Below are 15,084 nucleotides of genomic sequence, written 5' to 3' on the forward strand. Positions count from 1 at the left end.
GCATGCGGCGCATAATTTAACACAAGAAAGATACAGGCAGAAATCAGGTTACGGCATCAATTCACTTTTTTATTTACAATTATGTTAACTGACGAAAGAAACAGGAAGTTCAATGAGAGATTCTCTCTCTCTTTCCTCTTCACATGAAACTGCTGTAAACTCTAAGACTGAACCAAGCCACCCAAAAAAATACACATGTAAAAATGAAACATTGTTATGTATCTATATTACAGAGCTAAAAAAAACGAGCTTCCTTGCATTGTGTGAAAGTATCAGCCTTCATCTCAACTCACTTCCAGGATCTGGCTTACAGCTCATCTTCTCTGCACTGAGGTGCTGTTGGTGTGCAGGCCTCACACCGGCTGCAGTCAAAGCATTACTTGAATCTGCAAATTCTTCTTCTCATTAAAATGTTTTTAACTATTTCGGTTTGTCGAGCGAGGTCAGTAATTCAACATTTAATAGAAATGGTAGTACTATTGGTAGTAAAGTCAGTTTTAATTGTAGGCGTTCCATTGTTTTCATCTCTTGCCCTTTCATTCAGAAAGTGACAGAAGTATCTGACTTGTGTTTCTAGGGGATGTCCATGTTTCCGTTAGAGGCATGGGAGTGGCGTTTTTCTAAATCACTTCCAGCACCGTTGTCAACATTTTCTTTGCTCTTCTCGTCCTGATCCTCTGATCCTGATCTCCCTCTGAGGCGCAGCCCGGGATCTCTCTGGGTCGGGATCTGGAAGCTTGAGTAGGCGCTTCCTAGCGACGGTCTCTTCTCTAAAAACAGCACAAAGAAAATAGCTCAGAAAATAAAGTGAATATTTAGAACTGGCAAGTAAAATCAGACTTAGTGGTTTGGAGATGAGGATGTTGAAATAGAGAAAGGACGTACTGGTCAAAACCTCAGTCAAAATTTCAGTCAGTATAAGTACAGAACAGGCTATGAAATATAACATCTATTTATTCTCATACAATCTCTGATCTCAGAAAACTGTGTCACACCGGTCCTGACATGAAGCAAAGTTAAATGTCAATCCAACCACAGCGCATTTAGAAACCTGCAGTACACTCTGTTGAAATAATTAAAATGCTGCTGTAACTGAAGACATACATGCTTATTTCAAACAGACTTGTCATCACATAATATAAAGCTCCTTCTGGAGAAAGTTTCATGATCAGACATAAGATCTTTGTCACAGTTGACACATTTGAATCGTGCCAGTCACCTGTCTTCATGCACATTTTCAATTTGCAAATGAAAACACTGACTGAAACACTGAAAACTACAAATCTGTCTGTTGCGATGACAAGACTGTTGTACAATGGCTCCCATCAAGAGAAGCTGTTGAAACCAGCATTTTCTTTTGATGATTTTCTGTAAATTAAAATGTGTGCTGTATTTGTTTTAGGCAGCTAAACAGAAGTCAGCCAATACACAGTCTCTATCCTTAATAGCTGTGCTTTTCCTACTGTGACATGTCAAAATGTTGTCAGTGAACACGCCTGATGTCAGAGGCTTTCCCTTTCCTCAGCTGGTGTGAAAGCTGAAAAAAATCAAGCTTTAAATGCTGTATGATTTGTCATGTCACATGATCGTCGTGCAGATGGGACACATACCGCCCGGTCCGATTGGCCGCATCAGTCGGTTCATCTGGACGTTCCAGTGTTTGACGTTGGTGCTCGCCAGGCGAAGCTTCCGCTGGGAAGCCTGTCAGAGAAAAAGGGCAGCTCATTAAAACAATTAAGCAATTAAGCAATTTAAGCGTCTTTGAGTACTATGAAAAGCGCTATAGAAATTGTATGTATTATTATTATTATTAATTAAGAAATAAACAACTGTATACTTCAACTAATTATATATATATATATATATATATATATACAACTAATTTTATATATATATATATATATATATATTACACAGTCCTGTCACTAAGGGATACAAATGATAATTTCAGAAATGACAAAGGACAGAGGAAGCTTCACCTTAAAACTGTGGTTCTGGTTTGCATTTTAATTCATTGAACTCTTTTGAAGGAGAAGCCTTGACAGCGGTCTATTTTGTTTAATTTAAGTGTGTTATACTGCAAACTGTAACAAGTCGCCCTGTCTGTAACTCCATGTAGATGCCGTTTGTCTTGCCTCTATCATCCTTGTACATGACATTTCTACATGTTAACATGCTCTTACCTGGGTAAATGATGGTTAACACAAATAAATACATATAATTAATAACTTACTAATAGCTTGAAATTCAACTTAACAGGTGTGCAAGAAGAAATGTAAGTCAAACAGCAGCTGCTATGGCTCAATGTTTTATTCTATCACACCAGAACATCAAAAAACAACATTTCCTCCCAGAGATGCAATATGGATAACTTGGACTCAGTTACATGTAGCTCTGACGATTTTAATCTTTTCTTGAAGCTTTTATTTTGTAGTTCTTACCACCACATCCTGGTCAACCCTGTGCCTGTTGGCGCGGACCTCCTCCAGCTGCCTCTGAGCCTCGTCCAGGGATCGTGACTTGACCTCCATTTCCTGTTTGAGCTCCTGCTTCTCCCTCTGTGTCTTCAGGATGTACTCCTCCTGTTCCTCCTGCAGGGACATCAGGGCCTTCATTTTCTCCTCCTCCTCGGCCAGTAACCTGGAAACAAAAAAGAAAACACAAATAATAACATTTGATTAAAAAAACCTATGATGAATCCTCTGGGAGGATCAAATGTTGCAGGCATTACGATGAGCAGCGATACACAGAAGCTACTGCATGCTGTTGGCCGATTAATGTGATCAATTAATCAGAAACTTTTACTTGGACAGGTTGAACGAGCAGAGAAACAGTGACAATAGATATGAATGATGGCAGCATTTAACAACTTCCTCTGTTGGAGGTTCAACTTCCTGAGGAACATAACGCAACATGGACATCTGAGCTTAATGTCCGCCGTCTGCAGAGAGCGCCTCCCTTTATTTGGAGGCTCTCAAATAAATGACTTCTTGTTGTGCCCTGAAGGTGTATAAATGTCTCTCATCGTGTCTTAGAGATGGTTGGGTTCATCTGACACTCTACCCTGCTTGAGCATAGCGGAAGGCCTCGTCGTCCAGCCTGGCTTTGATCTCCTGCTGCAGCGCCTCTTCCAAACGCTTCTGCATCTCCTCCAGCTCCTTGATCCGCTTCCTCTGCCTCTCTGCCTCCTCCTCTTTCAGAACCATCTCTGCCTGCATACTAACCCGAGCCTTGAGAGGTACGGCAAGAAGCAAAGGAATCAACAATCATTGTGTTGCTTCTGAATTCAGAGCATGTTCTTCCTCCTGTGCCTCCGCACTCACCTCCTCAGCCTCTCGCAGCTGGACCTCCAAGGCCCGCTGGAGCTGTTCGTGCTGCTGTCGCCTCCTCTGCTCGTCCTGCTCCAGGAGGACCTGAGCCTGCTTTTGCGCCTCTTTCAGGCGATCCAGCTCTGCCAGTTTACGTTCCCGTTCCTCCTGCAAGGCCCGCAACCTCTGCAGTTCCTCCTCCTTGGAGTGTTGTCTCTTCTCCCGCTGCTCCCGCTGTTCACGGCGCTTCAGCTTCAGGTCTTTGTGGAGGGATGTTTTCCCCTCCACGTGCAGCCTGATGGCGGTTTGAATGGCTGTATAGAAGATCATATTTAATGTCTTGATAGGTACATTACGCTTTTAAGATTGATCCATGATTTATTAGTGATCAAGTCTCCTCTATAGGGACGCCCGCTGCTAACCAGCTAACTCTTTCATTGGTCTAAGTAGACAAAGATTTCTATTGGTGATTAGTCGTTTTTTAAGATTTGTTTATGCTGAATGACTTATTTCCAAGAAACTATCGACAAACTGTTCGATTGTTATCGGACTAATCAAGGACAGCCCTGCTCCTCTGACCTGTAGTCCACTCCTGCCTCTGTTTGGTGTCTGAGGCGCTCATCTCGTAAGTCTTGGAGAGGGTTTTCAGACAAAACATGCACCTTTTCCCGTCTCGGTCTGGTAGCACCTGTTCAACACGTAACACAGGATTTTTAATGGATACAAATTCCTTCTTCACATGTCCTATACATTTGTTGTGATCGTGTCTTAAGTAAATATTAGTAAGGTGGGGAAAAAAAGGTGAACTCACAGGGTAAAAGAGGTGTTTGATCCATTTTGAATGACCAAACAATAATTGATCGTCTACTTCCTATAATAAAGCATGATTTTAGAATGATTGCTTTATTTACTTTAGAGTAACATGGTGCAGTGTGAAGGGGCCTTGCTGAAGAAATAACAGAACATGACTATATTTGTGATTGTCATTACTAAGTGTGGTACTGTGTGGCATTCATTAGCCAACAGGTAACATTGTTATTGTACTTCAGGCGTCATAGTCAGAATGGGTCATTCGTGAGATTGAGGCTTGAAGAATAATCTTGACTTTAATTCATTTGAAATCTGTAAGATTTGTGATGAAATTTGAACATTCAATGACCTTATAATTCAATGTTACCTTATAAACTTGACCGTGTCAAACCTTTTGGAATTATGACACATGAATATGAAGCTACGTCTACTTTGGGATTGTATGACATGTATCGAGGTAGAGAGGCACAGAAAAGGGGGAGGGTTTGTTAATGTTCTCCTTGCTGAAGGGAGACTGCAATTTGTAGGATGGAGGGGGAGGGGCTTAAGTGATTAGTAATTTAATGCTTCACCCACACACTTTTGTCACAAGGGACAAAACACATTGCTATCGCCAGAAGAGTGACAACTTTGTTTAGCCAGCTAGCCGATCCCACCATGACGCACTGCTACACCGGTTACACCAAAGGAGCCAAACAGCGGGGCTGCTGGGAGACCGCTAGACCCACCAAGTGTGTTGTCACCACAACAACTAACAACAATCTTTATTTGTCCATTTTGACTCATCAAATGTCCACGTTAAACAGTTCATATCCGTTTTTTATGGTAACATTCGATACATTTGATCCGGTTAGTTGTGGTGTCATGTTGCAATTATGCGAGCGGACTAAATAGCTTTACATGACGTACATCCTGTCGTCATCATGAGCTGCAGCTCCCTTTATTGGATATTGATTGCAAAAATTGTCTAACTCTTTGAGAGTTCTTCCCAACTGACTCCATTGGACCAACTGTCAGTGAATCATTTGGTCTCCTCCTCTCCCCATGTGCTACAACAGCTTATTTTGTTTTGTTGTTTTCTCTTCTTCTAGTTCTGTCGACAGCAAGCCAGAACTTCCTGTATTTGATCCGAGAGTCCGACCCATTCAAAGAACACTAGAACAGAACCGACAGTTTGATCTGGACAGAGACAAACTCCATTATGTCGGAACAAGCTTCAGCTGTTTTATGCGGATCGTGGGTTCGGGGGACATCACATCTGTATTTTTGGTTTGGATCAAACAAACAAACATGTGTGAAAGGTCCCTCAGTGAAAGAAATGGTTCAACTTGCAATAACACGGGGGAGGGCCTTGTTTTTGTGAGACATCGTTTTCTGCTCTCCTCCCACCCAAATCATTCTTACACAGTCCCCTGTGAGTATTTTGCATCTGGTTGCTTGTTGTGAACAATGAAGGGATCCCATTTTGAAGCAATTCACAAGAAAAAACAAAGATTAAAGTCATAAAACAACTCTTAACCATCTCCCCCCTCATCTTACAACATCATGGGGGAACCACAGGATTAAAGAATAACACTTTGACTCAAATCTAAAGAAAGCAAACAAGAACGATGTCTATTACCTTTCGGGATGAATTGACAAAGAATACAATCCACAGTTCTCCGGTGTTAAGAGTGTTGAGCTTTGAAAGATGATCGGCTCCAGCTGCTTACCTCCACACAGCAGTTCCCATCCAGCACTATGTTGCCCTGACAGTCTTGGCGGTCCTCCCCAGTGTAATAGGACAAGTTGCTCGGCCTTAAGGTGAACCAGCGTTCCTTCCAGTTTCTCCTCAGCTGGCCTTTCTTCCACAGATAACCCTGCATGCACCCGACAGACACACACGCCTACTGTCACCAAAACAATTCAGAGCATGTCAGGAAGCAAAACACAGACTTTTGGTTGCAGACGGGCCTCCTACCTCTTTGAGGACATCACCCACTATCTCCCTGTATACTTCCTCTATAGTCATGCTGACTATGCTCTTATCAATTCCTCTGGTCATCTTCCCCGAGTTCATCATCTCCAGAAAAACCCAAACAGTAATGCCGCTCTGCTGCACTGAGTCTTGGGAGAAGAAGTCGTCTAATTCAACACAGTTGAACTCAATACTCATAGACATACATATCTTCTTGAGCAGGTACTCCACCTGAAGAGGAAAAGAAACAATGGTTTTGAGAGGGAACATGTGTGTGGTTCATTTGAATTATTCGTCTTTGCTGCTTGGAGGAAGTTACAATCTTCTTCTATTATAATCAAGTCCCACTTTTTTAATGTTTTTTTGCAGTGTTGTGTGTTTAATTTAGTTTGCATCTTAGTGACTTTACTCTAAAGGTTGTTTTGACTTCATTACAGTTGTGAAGCTATTCACAATACATGATTTTTGTCACAGCAGTCTGTATTTTTTCATTATCTGTGCACTTTATTTTGTTGTTACCACTTTTCAACATAGAAGACAGAGTAAAGATCACATCCAACAATGTCCTTTCTGAAGAGTACATTTCAATGTTGATTATTAATTAAACGTGCTTTAGAAACAATATTTACTGCGCTATAGTTCTCGTAAAACCACCGATTTCTTTGCACTGCAGTTGCTATGCGAGACAAGTATTTAAATAAAACAAGATAATGTTTACTTAAACTCAGCATGATATAAACTACTCTGCCCTTGAAATGTCGAGCTTTCTCTTGGCAGCAGCTGTGAAAAACACACAACAGGAAACCAAAGTCTGCAAGTGAGAAACGAGCCCACACCGTTGTGTTCCATGATTGCAAGAAACAGGCAGGTAGTTAGTGGTTGTGAAAGATCCAACTCCACTTTTAGGTCACAGATTACTGACTACCGTTTCTACTCAAAAACAGAGCACAATAACTTGAATTATCCATGTGGCTAATTTTAGAAACAAGTTTCACTATCATTACACACAACTACAACAACGATGACTTCAAGATGTGCATATTCTTTTGCTTATTCAACCTAAACAAAATGCTTTTTGCAGTCCAATCATGTTTTGAGTAATGTAATGAGTGAGCGTGACGAAATACATTTGAATCTAATGTACTCTACTTGAACCTACCTCGTCAGGGACCATAACCAATGGGTACTTGTCTTCAGAGAGAAAATTAAAAAGGCACCAGAGCCGAAAAGCATCCTTCTCTGGCAGAACAGTGCTACTGGTTTTGTCCGTCTGGTAGTTCTTTTTTGCCGTAAGTGTCCAACAGAGCTCATCTACGTTTTCCTTATTAAAAGAGCCCTCAATGACCTAGAATAACAAAATGCAGAGATTTATAAAAAAAACTGAACAACAAATCCTTGATTAGACAACATATTATTTGACAAAAATAAAAAGAGCATATCGTTGTATTGTTATCACCTTGTCCAGGATGTATTTGTTGAGGTAAGGCATGTAACCCTGACTAGAAACTGGACCATCATCGTCATCCCTGAAGTGCTCCTCCAAAGCTACTGGATCGTGTGGGATACTCAAGACTGTGCACAGGTTGTGGGACAGCACCTGGAAAATCAACAAACCGTATATCTAGTAGACGCCCTCGGAAAATATAGAGCAACAAATTCAGAGAACATTTCTACTTTGATATTAAGGGAACTGAAATTTAGAATTTCTGCTGCATCGTATATATCTAAAAATAATTTAGTTTGCCGATACATTAGTGTGAAAACAGATAGAAAAATAGTGTGTGCCTAGAGTCAGTGATTTACAAGGACATACTTTATGGTAAACATGTCAAGACTCTCAATGCAGCAGTTTCATACATTTAGTGCAGCTCAAAGTGCTTTGCAGCTGGTCTGACAAAATAAAAAGACAACAAGCAAAACAATGGGAAATAAGATTTTAAAATGTGCAACAAATTATTGAAATGAAACAATCTAAATCAAAAAGGCTCAAGAATAATAAGTCCCAACTAACATAAACTAAAATATGCAATCAGTGTACTACTACCACCAGTATTACATTTGATTTGTACTGCAATACATTTCTCCAAATGAGAGCGTGCAACATCTTGAGATATCTTTTGCATGGTATCAGAAAACCGGTCTCCGTGTGTTGAGCCATAACCACATCCTGTCTCTCGCCTCCAGTGCTCTACAACATCCGTCAGTTTTGAGGCCGAGGCACGCAAACTGCTCGCTTCTGAGTGTGCCTATAGAGCGTGGTGCCTGTGCACAGGCTGCATGCATGAGAAGGGATAAGCCTAGTCATGGGGCTGACTCGCTGTGAGCCAGCAGCGACAGGCAGCACATCGTAAGAGTTGGCTGGGAATGGAGTCTGATCCAAAGCGAGAAGTGACATAACAATGAGATCAACAAAAATACAGTGGCTTCATTGACGCCCTGTGGCGAGGGACAACAATCACGAACATGTTTCCACTTTCTCCTCGCTCTCACTGCAACAATGTTCTTTTGACATACACGGGCTCATGTCTATTCAACTTGCTGTTCTCTGGTCAGGTCCAGTGCCAGAGGACCCTTTGCACTATAAGCTGGTACATGGAGGCCCAGTGTAAGCACAGCTTGGAGATGAGGGCTCCCATTCATATGCAGACTGAGGGCAAACTGTTACTCTCGTGCTCTTGCCAAACAGAGGTGCATATTGTGTCCTCTTTCAGGAGTGAAAGCATTTTATGCGAATTGTAGAGAACAAATGTGTTCCTTGTTGGAAAGCATGCGGTTTTAAAGCACAGGAAATATTGAAGATGATCAGATTGCAGACACACTTTTAGTTCCTGAGGCATAATATGAAATGTAACAAAGACCGAATAACAAATGTATCAGTGACATTTAGTTTGTTGAGCATTTCGAATATCTTTACCTCATCCTTCTCAGAGCGAGAATATTAATTGTGGTCGGAAATGAGGCGGCAGAATAAAGAAGTAAGTGGATTTTCAAACAACAAATTTATTATTTTCATGGTAGAGGAGACCCCACTCACCTTCAGCTGAGACTTGGACACCTTGCCACTCTTCTCCAAATCCAGGGCTGTGAAACCGTACCAAATGGACTTGAGCAGCTCAGACCGCAGGTCCATGTCTGCAGCACAGTTACTTTCTGGTTTCCTCCTCTATGTCTCTTCTTCTTCCCTTTGCTGTTGACACAGGGCCCCTGGGTGACAGGCAAACACCCACACTGTGTGCTGTCAGGCAGGCTTGGGGCTTTAATAGGGTGCTGGCAGCGACACCTGCAGGCCGGCCATAGTCCTGACGGAGAGGGAGGGTCTTGATTGTTTCCACCATGATCTGATCCAGTGATGAGAGAAGTATTCATATGCTTTGGTAGAAGAAGAAATACTGCATTATGGAAATACTTCAAAACTAGTAAAAGTACTTAAATAGTCTGCATAAGTATACGCAACCTTTAAAGGGTTGTGTTATATTAAAGCTTTATGTTAAGATATTAAGTGCTATCATTTTTCTATTGCTTCTGCTGCCTTCAAGTGCTGGTGATAGAATTGAAATGTTAAGTTATGTTAAATGTTTTAACGGCAACAAAGACAGTGTTAAGTAAAGTTATTTTATTGGTGCGGTATCATTCGTGAACACGCGATAGTTTCTCTTAAACCTTTACGTTTTGATCTGTGGTTATCCAAGTTAACTTTCACTAAGCTTATAACTAAATTAACATTTAGCTTAAACTCAGTTGTGTAACTCACATAACTCTAACTACCATGTAATTCATCTAATGTTACTTACCTCTCTAGTTTGTTTGACATTGTCTTAACAACAAACAAATTGCAATGTCACTTGCTCGCCAACGTTGGCCTGATCCCAGACGCCTGAATCGACATCATATTTATTCGAATGAATAACCTGACAACGTTGACGTTTATCACAATAGAGGGTGACGTTAACTTTAACTAAATGGCTGTTTATATCAGAACGCTACTGCTTACTCCACAGTTAAATGCACTGAAATGAATTAGTAACGTTATTCATAACATTATTTGTATGTATATATATAATATACATATACATATATATACACATATATAGTGGCGGGCCGTGCATTTTCTACCTAGGCCTTCAATGCCGTCTTACTTCAGCTAAACAACCTAATGTAAGATTAATTCACCAGTGTTCCGGTGCGGGGCTTTTATTACGAAGGAGCAGACGGAAAAAGATAAAGTTGCCGTGTTTCTTGCGTTATTAAGTAATGTAAAACCCTCAATTACACTAATTCAGAGAATCGTATCGTACATGTATGTGTATATTTATATCGATACACATCCTGGTTACCACATTCTGGTACCTAGGACTCTCCCAGATACTCAAGTAGACTTGAGAACAGTGCTTGAGCCTGCGCTTCCAGAAGGCCAAAGACCTCAAAAAATAGACCCAGTATGTCAAACTAGCGATGTGATTGGTTGAGGATCATGTTGAAGATTATGTCAATCAATGATAAGGCCTCCATGTACTTCACCAGGCTGTACTTGGCCTGTGTGAAGGCCTGAGATGAGCTGCTCTTCTTCCATAGAGACTGGAGGTGACATCTGATTAAAATAAATTAGACTGGAAGCAGCGCTGCCAAATGGAAGCACAGCAACAGAGGAAGAGGAAGACAATAGTGCAATAAGAAAATAAAAATGAAGAAAATAAAAGTTTTAAAAATGTATAATTTTTTTAAATTATAAAGACGGAGTTGACGCATAAGTACAAATACACTAGTGAAGCTGTCCTCGACCTGCGTTTCCTCTGGGCAGGATTAGACAGCTCGCTTACATTTTCTTTATGAATAAAGATGAATTATTATATGTCAACAACAGTACAAGTTCAATTCAATTCAGTTTATTTGTATAGCCCAATTTCACAAATTACAAATTTGTCTCGGAGTGCTTTACAATCTGTACACAGACATCCCTGCCCCAAAACCTCACATCGGACCAGGAAAAACTCCACTTCAGGGAAAAAAGGGTTGGACTGATTGGCTAATGGGTCGTCATGCCAGCCACGTATTGCCCTCCTCATGGTCTGATACGGATCCGTATTGCCCTCTGACGTCATTTTCAAAATGAGCGATGTTGATAGACATCAACAGCCAAGAGGAAATTCAGAAGCAGCGAAAATGTGTTATTGAAAGTGAAGAAGACTAGAAACTATAGTTTGAATCACTTGTGTTGTTACTTTACTGTAAATTAAAACTATTTTAGCTAAACCGTGTTGTCCGCTTTCTACAAGATTAGTCGTTGTAAGACTGGAACAGACCAAACAAAGAGATACATAACACATAAAAGTCTCGGCGTGTTTTAAATGCCAATCGCCTGCTCCAGTCTAACAGGTAGATGTCATCACCAAGTCAATGAGGCACAAGGATAGCATGACAGAGAGCTAGCATTGTTAGCATAGTTTAGCTGCTATTTTCTAGCTGTGAATTTTCAGTTGACATTTATAAACATTCTTTCAGGCAGACATATTCTTCAAATTGTCTAAACAGGTTTCATTTATGCAACATAAATCAGATGGCTGTCTATTATCTCCTCTCTCTCATTCAGTAACACAGCTTTAGATGACAGAGATCGAATATTTAGGAGACCACATTTAATAGACCTATTTTGTTGCACTGCTGAAATAATTGTGTTAACTTGTATAAGGTTATTGTGTACGACTCCTCTTCTGCTTACTTTTGATTTATTTAATTGAAGTGGCCGTGGGACAGACACAGTCTCTACTCTAAAGTCAAGGGTGGGTAACTGCTCGAATGGAAGAGCAGAGAAGGGTGTTAAACTACAACTCTGCTCCCGGTTCCTGATCTGAACCCTGGGTTGTCATAGATTAAGTCCGGTGATCAACTTGGTCATATTCGCAGAAATGAGACGCTCCGTCCAACGTGGGATGAATGCCGTCTCTCCTCATCAGATCAGGTTTTCCCAGAAAGTCTTCCAGTTGTCTCGTAGCCCACATTATTCGCTGGGCACCACCTCGACAGCCAGCGGTTGAAAGACGACATTCGGCTATACAATTCGTCTGTCTGCAAATTTGGGAGAGGGCCAGAGAAAATTACGGTGTCCGACAACGTCTTGGCATAAGCACACCGATTCCACATTAATTTTAGTGAGTTCCGAGGCGGGCTCGGCGTCATTACCACCGGCGTGTATTACAATCTGACTGTATCTCCGCTTATCCTTAGCCAGCAGCTTCAAACAAGACTCCACGTCGCCCGCTCTGGCCCCGGGAGGCACACGACTCTGGTCCGTGGCTTCGCTATTTTCACGTTCCTGACTATAGAGCTCCCGATAACCAGGGTGTGTTCCTCAGCGGGTGTGTCGCTGAGCAGGAAAACTGGTTCAAACGTGAAGTGGTTGGTGCTGGCGGGCTTCTGTGTAGACTTACGACTCCTGCGAACAGTTACCCAACCATCCGGCTGCACGGTTACCGCGGGCACAGCTAACAGCTGACTGTAGCTCCGCGCCGACTACGGGAGAGGGCGGGCTAACTAGCATAGCTGTCTGAGCTTCGATAGCGCGGAGCCGTGCATCTAACCCACTTAGACCTGCCTCCAACCTAGCAAATAAACTACACTTGTTGCATGTATCGTTATCATTAAGGGAGGCAGGGGGATAACTATACATGAGACACACTGAGCAAGAGGGAGCGGGAGGGAGAGAAGAAGAAGTCTAATGGGTCGTCATGCCAGCCACGTATTGCCCTCCTCATGGTCTGATACGGATCCGTATTGCCCTCTGACATCATTTTCAAAATGAGCGATGTTGATAGACATCAACAGCCAAGAGGAAATTCAGAAGCAGCGAAAATGTGTTATTAAAAGTGAAGAAGACTAGAAACTATAGTTTGAATCACTTGTGTTGTTACTTTACTGTAAATTAAAACTATTTTAGCTAAACCGTGTTGTCCGCTTTCTACAAGATTGGTCGTTGTAAGACTGGAACAGACCAAACAAAGATATACATAACACATAAAACAATGAGGCACAAGGATAGCATGACAGAGAGCTAGCATTGTTAGCATAGTTTAGCTGCTATTTTCTAGCTGTGAATTTTCGTGACATTTACAAACATACTTTCAACATACTTTCGAAATTGTCTAAACGGCATTTATGCAACACAAAGAAGATGGCTGTCTATGTCTCTCCCTCTCTCTCTCTTCATTAAACAGGACTCATTACACAGCTGGACAAGGCATTGAAATCACGGATTGTGGGAGCCCAAAATAAACAAATTATACTTTTCCATTTGACCTGTAGGCATTATTTATCAATCTCGATTGTTTTGGTGTGAGTTGTGTGCTATAGATATCGTCCATAGAGGTGTCTGTCTTCTCTCCAATATAATGCAACAAGATGGCCCTCGACTTGTTGTCGAGGTAATACATTTATAATATTTTAATGGACAATATTATGTCGTGTAAAAGTAACATAACAGTAATAACAAAGTGTGCTTTCTTGGTAATTCTAATAAGCCAAATGTGTAATTTATATAGCATAATATTATCATAGTATGACAATATTATTCTATTTATAATATACAAAAAATGAAAATGTCACTCACCACTGGATGTATAAAGAGCCAAATGTCTGTTTACAAGATCACTATAACAACTTAAAAGGTGGAGATATGTTAATAAAGGGTTTCACAAATTCTGCTGCCCCTATGTGAAAACTTCAAGTGACGTTTTTGCTGCTTTCAGTGGATTTGAGATTAAATCTCAGTTTGTGTTTTCAACAATGTTAAATTGGAGGCCCCATTGATAATTGTGGTACATTAGAGGCCTTTTAATACATTAAATGTACTTATACTATGTGTGGATCTGAATTGTCTGTTAAACATGTTTGATTGTGTCCAAAATGCAGATATTCCTCAAGTATTATTGTTTTTGTCAAAGAATTGAGTCATGGTCCTAAAATGTGTGTGTTCTGTACGAGTAAAGGGTTGAATCCACCAAGTTTGGTTTATGATACAATGAGTATCATACCTTTTATTTAACCATTATGGTTCATTCATAGCCAAATTATTATCAAAGGTGAGTTTAGAATGTGGAGCTGTGAAATGGAACCATAGAACGGAATGTAAAACGCCAAAGATGGAGGGACCCGATGTTGGTGATCAGACCCTTCAGACACCCAGAGAGAGCAACAACCTTTTACCTGAACCTCCAAACCTTTACTTTTGAACTTTGAATCATCAACCAACTCACATCCGTCCGAACTTATGATACATAAATACTATTTTAATGATATGCAGGGTACAAAGTAACATAGCATAGTAATAAATAAATAAAAACAAAGTGTGCTTTCTTAGTAGCTAATTGGAATAAGCCAAATGTATAAAAATATATCTATAGAGCGTATTCACGTGACGTCAGCATCTCAATTGCGCCATCTTGGGGTCCACTTATTAAATGTCAGAAGAAGTTGACCTGGCTATCGTGTCCGCTGTTTGATTATGCGAGAGCCCAGCAACCTCATGTCCTTCTGCATTACCAAAGAAAGATATCAGCGGTTGGAATTGAATATTCGCAACGCTTTTTTACCTGGTTTTACTCGCTCAACACTTTGTGGTTAATTCGCTAGTTACCAGCACATAGCCTGGTCACATTCCTGTAAAACAGTTTTCATTTCCGCTATCGACCATGGGACATTAACAACTATTTCTGCGTTATACTTGTTGTGGAAATACTACAAATGTCGGAACATCAAGCGCCCCGTGTCTGGGAGTTCAGTAAAGTTAGAAAGATATTCACAGATTCAGACTTCCCAGCTCAATAGCTCTCACACGACACGACTTAAAACACAAAAAACACCTCTCTGTGACCGGAGTGATGTCGACAACAAGCTACAACCTTCATTTTACCAAAAAAAGCCGATCTTCGAGATCGATAAATAACGTTGGTCTCAATGTGCGATCAGCTGTGAGACCTAAGCCCAGGGACCGTCTGCAAAAAGCAATCCAGGAAAAAC

The 15,084-nt window shown here is 41.0% G+C and overlaps 1 protein-coding gene across 1 annotated transcript; it reads right to left on the reverse strand.

Moving 5' to 3' along the window:
* Positions 1–43: 43 nt before the first annotated feature.
* LOC130199156 (differentially expressed in FDCP 6 homolog) lies at positions 44–9,205 on the reverse strand. Its single transcript, XM_056422416.1, has 11 exons — positions 9,110–9,205; positions 7,532–7,672; positions 7,235–7,420; positions 6,079–6,306; positions 5,831–5,977; positions 3,888–3,996; positions 3,324–3,622; positions 3,064–3,230; positions 2,442–2,640; positions 1,611–1,701; positions 44–770 (listed from the first exon to the last, which is right to left on the reverse strand). The coding sequence occupies exons 1-11, from the start codon at positions 9,203–9,205 to the stop codon at positions 574–576; spliced, it is 1,860 nt and encodes a 619-aa protein (XP_056278391.1). The 3' UTR covers positions 44–573.
* Positions 9,206–15,084: the final 5,879 nt, after the last annotated feature.

This window comes from Pseudoliparis swirei, chromosome 9 (genome assembly GCF_029220125.1).
Source record: "Pseudoliparis swirei isolate HS2019 ecotype Mariana Trench chromosome 9, NWPU_hadal_v1, whole genome shotgun sequence".
Classification (NCBI taxonomy): Eukaryota; Metazoa; Chordata; class Actinopteri; order Perciformes; family Liparidae; genus Pseudoliparis; species Pseudoliparis swirei.

Excerpts from the sequence above, each read along its gene's own strand:
- LOC130199156 (XM_056422416.1), bottom strand. The coding sequence starts at position 9,205 with ATGGACCTGCGGTCTGAGCTGCTCAAGTCCATTTGGTACGGTTTCACA. Across the intron at positions 6,307-7,234 it reads TGGTTATGGTCCCTGACGAG|GTGGAGTACCTGCTCAAGAA; the intron begins GTAGGTTCAAGT and ends TTTCCTCTTCAG. Across the intron at positions 3,997-5,830 it reads ATGGGAACTGCTGTGTGGAG|GTGCTACCAGACCGAGACGG; the intron begins GTAAGCAGCTGG and ends CGTGTTGAACAG.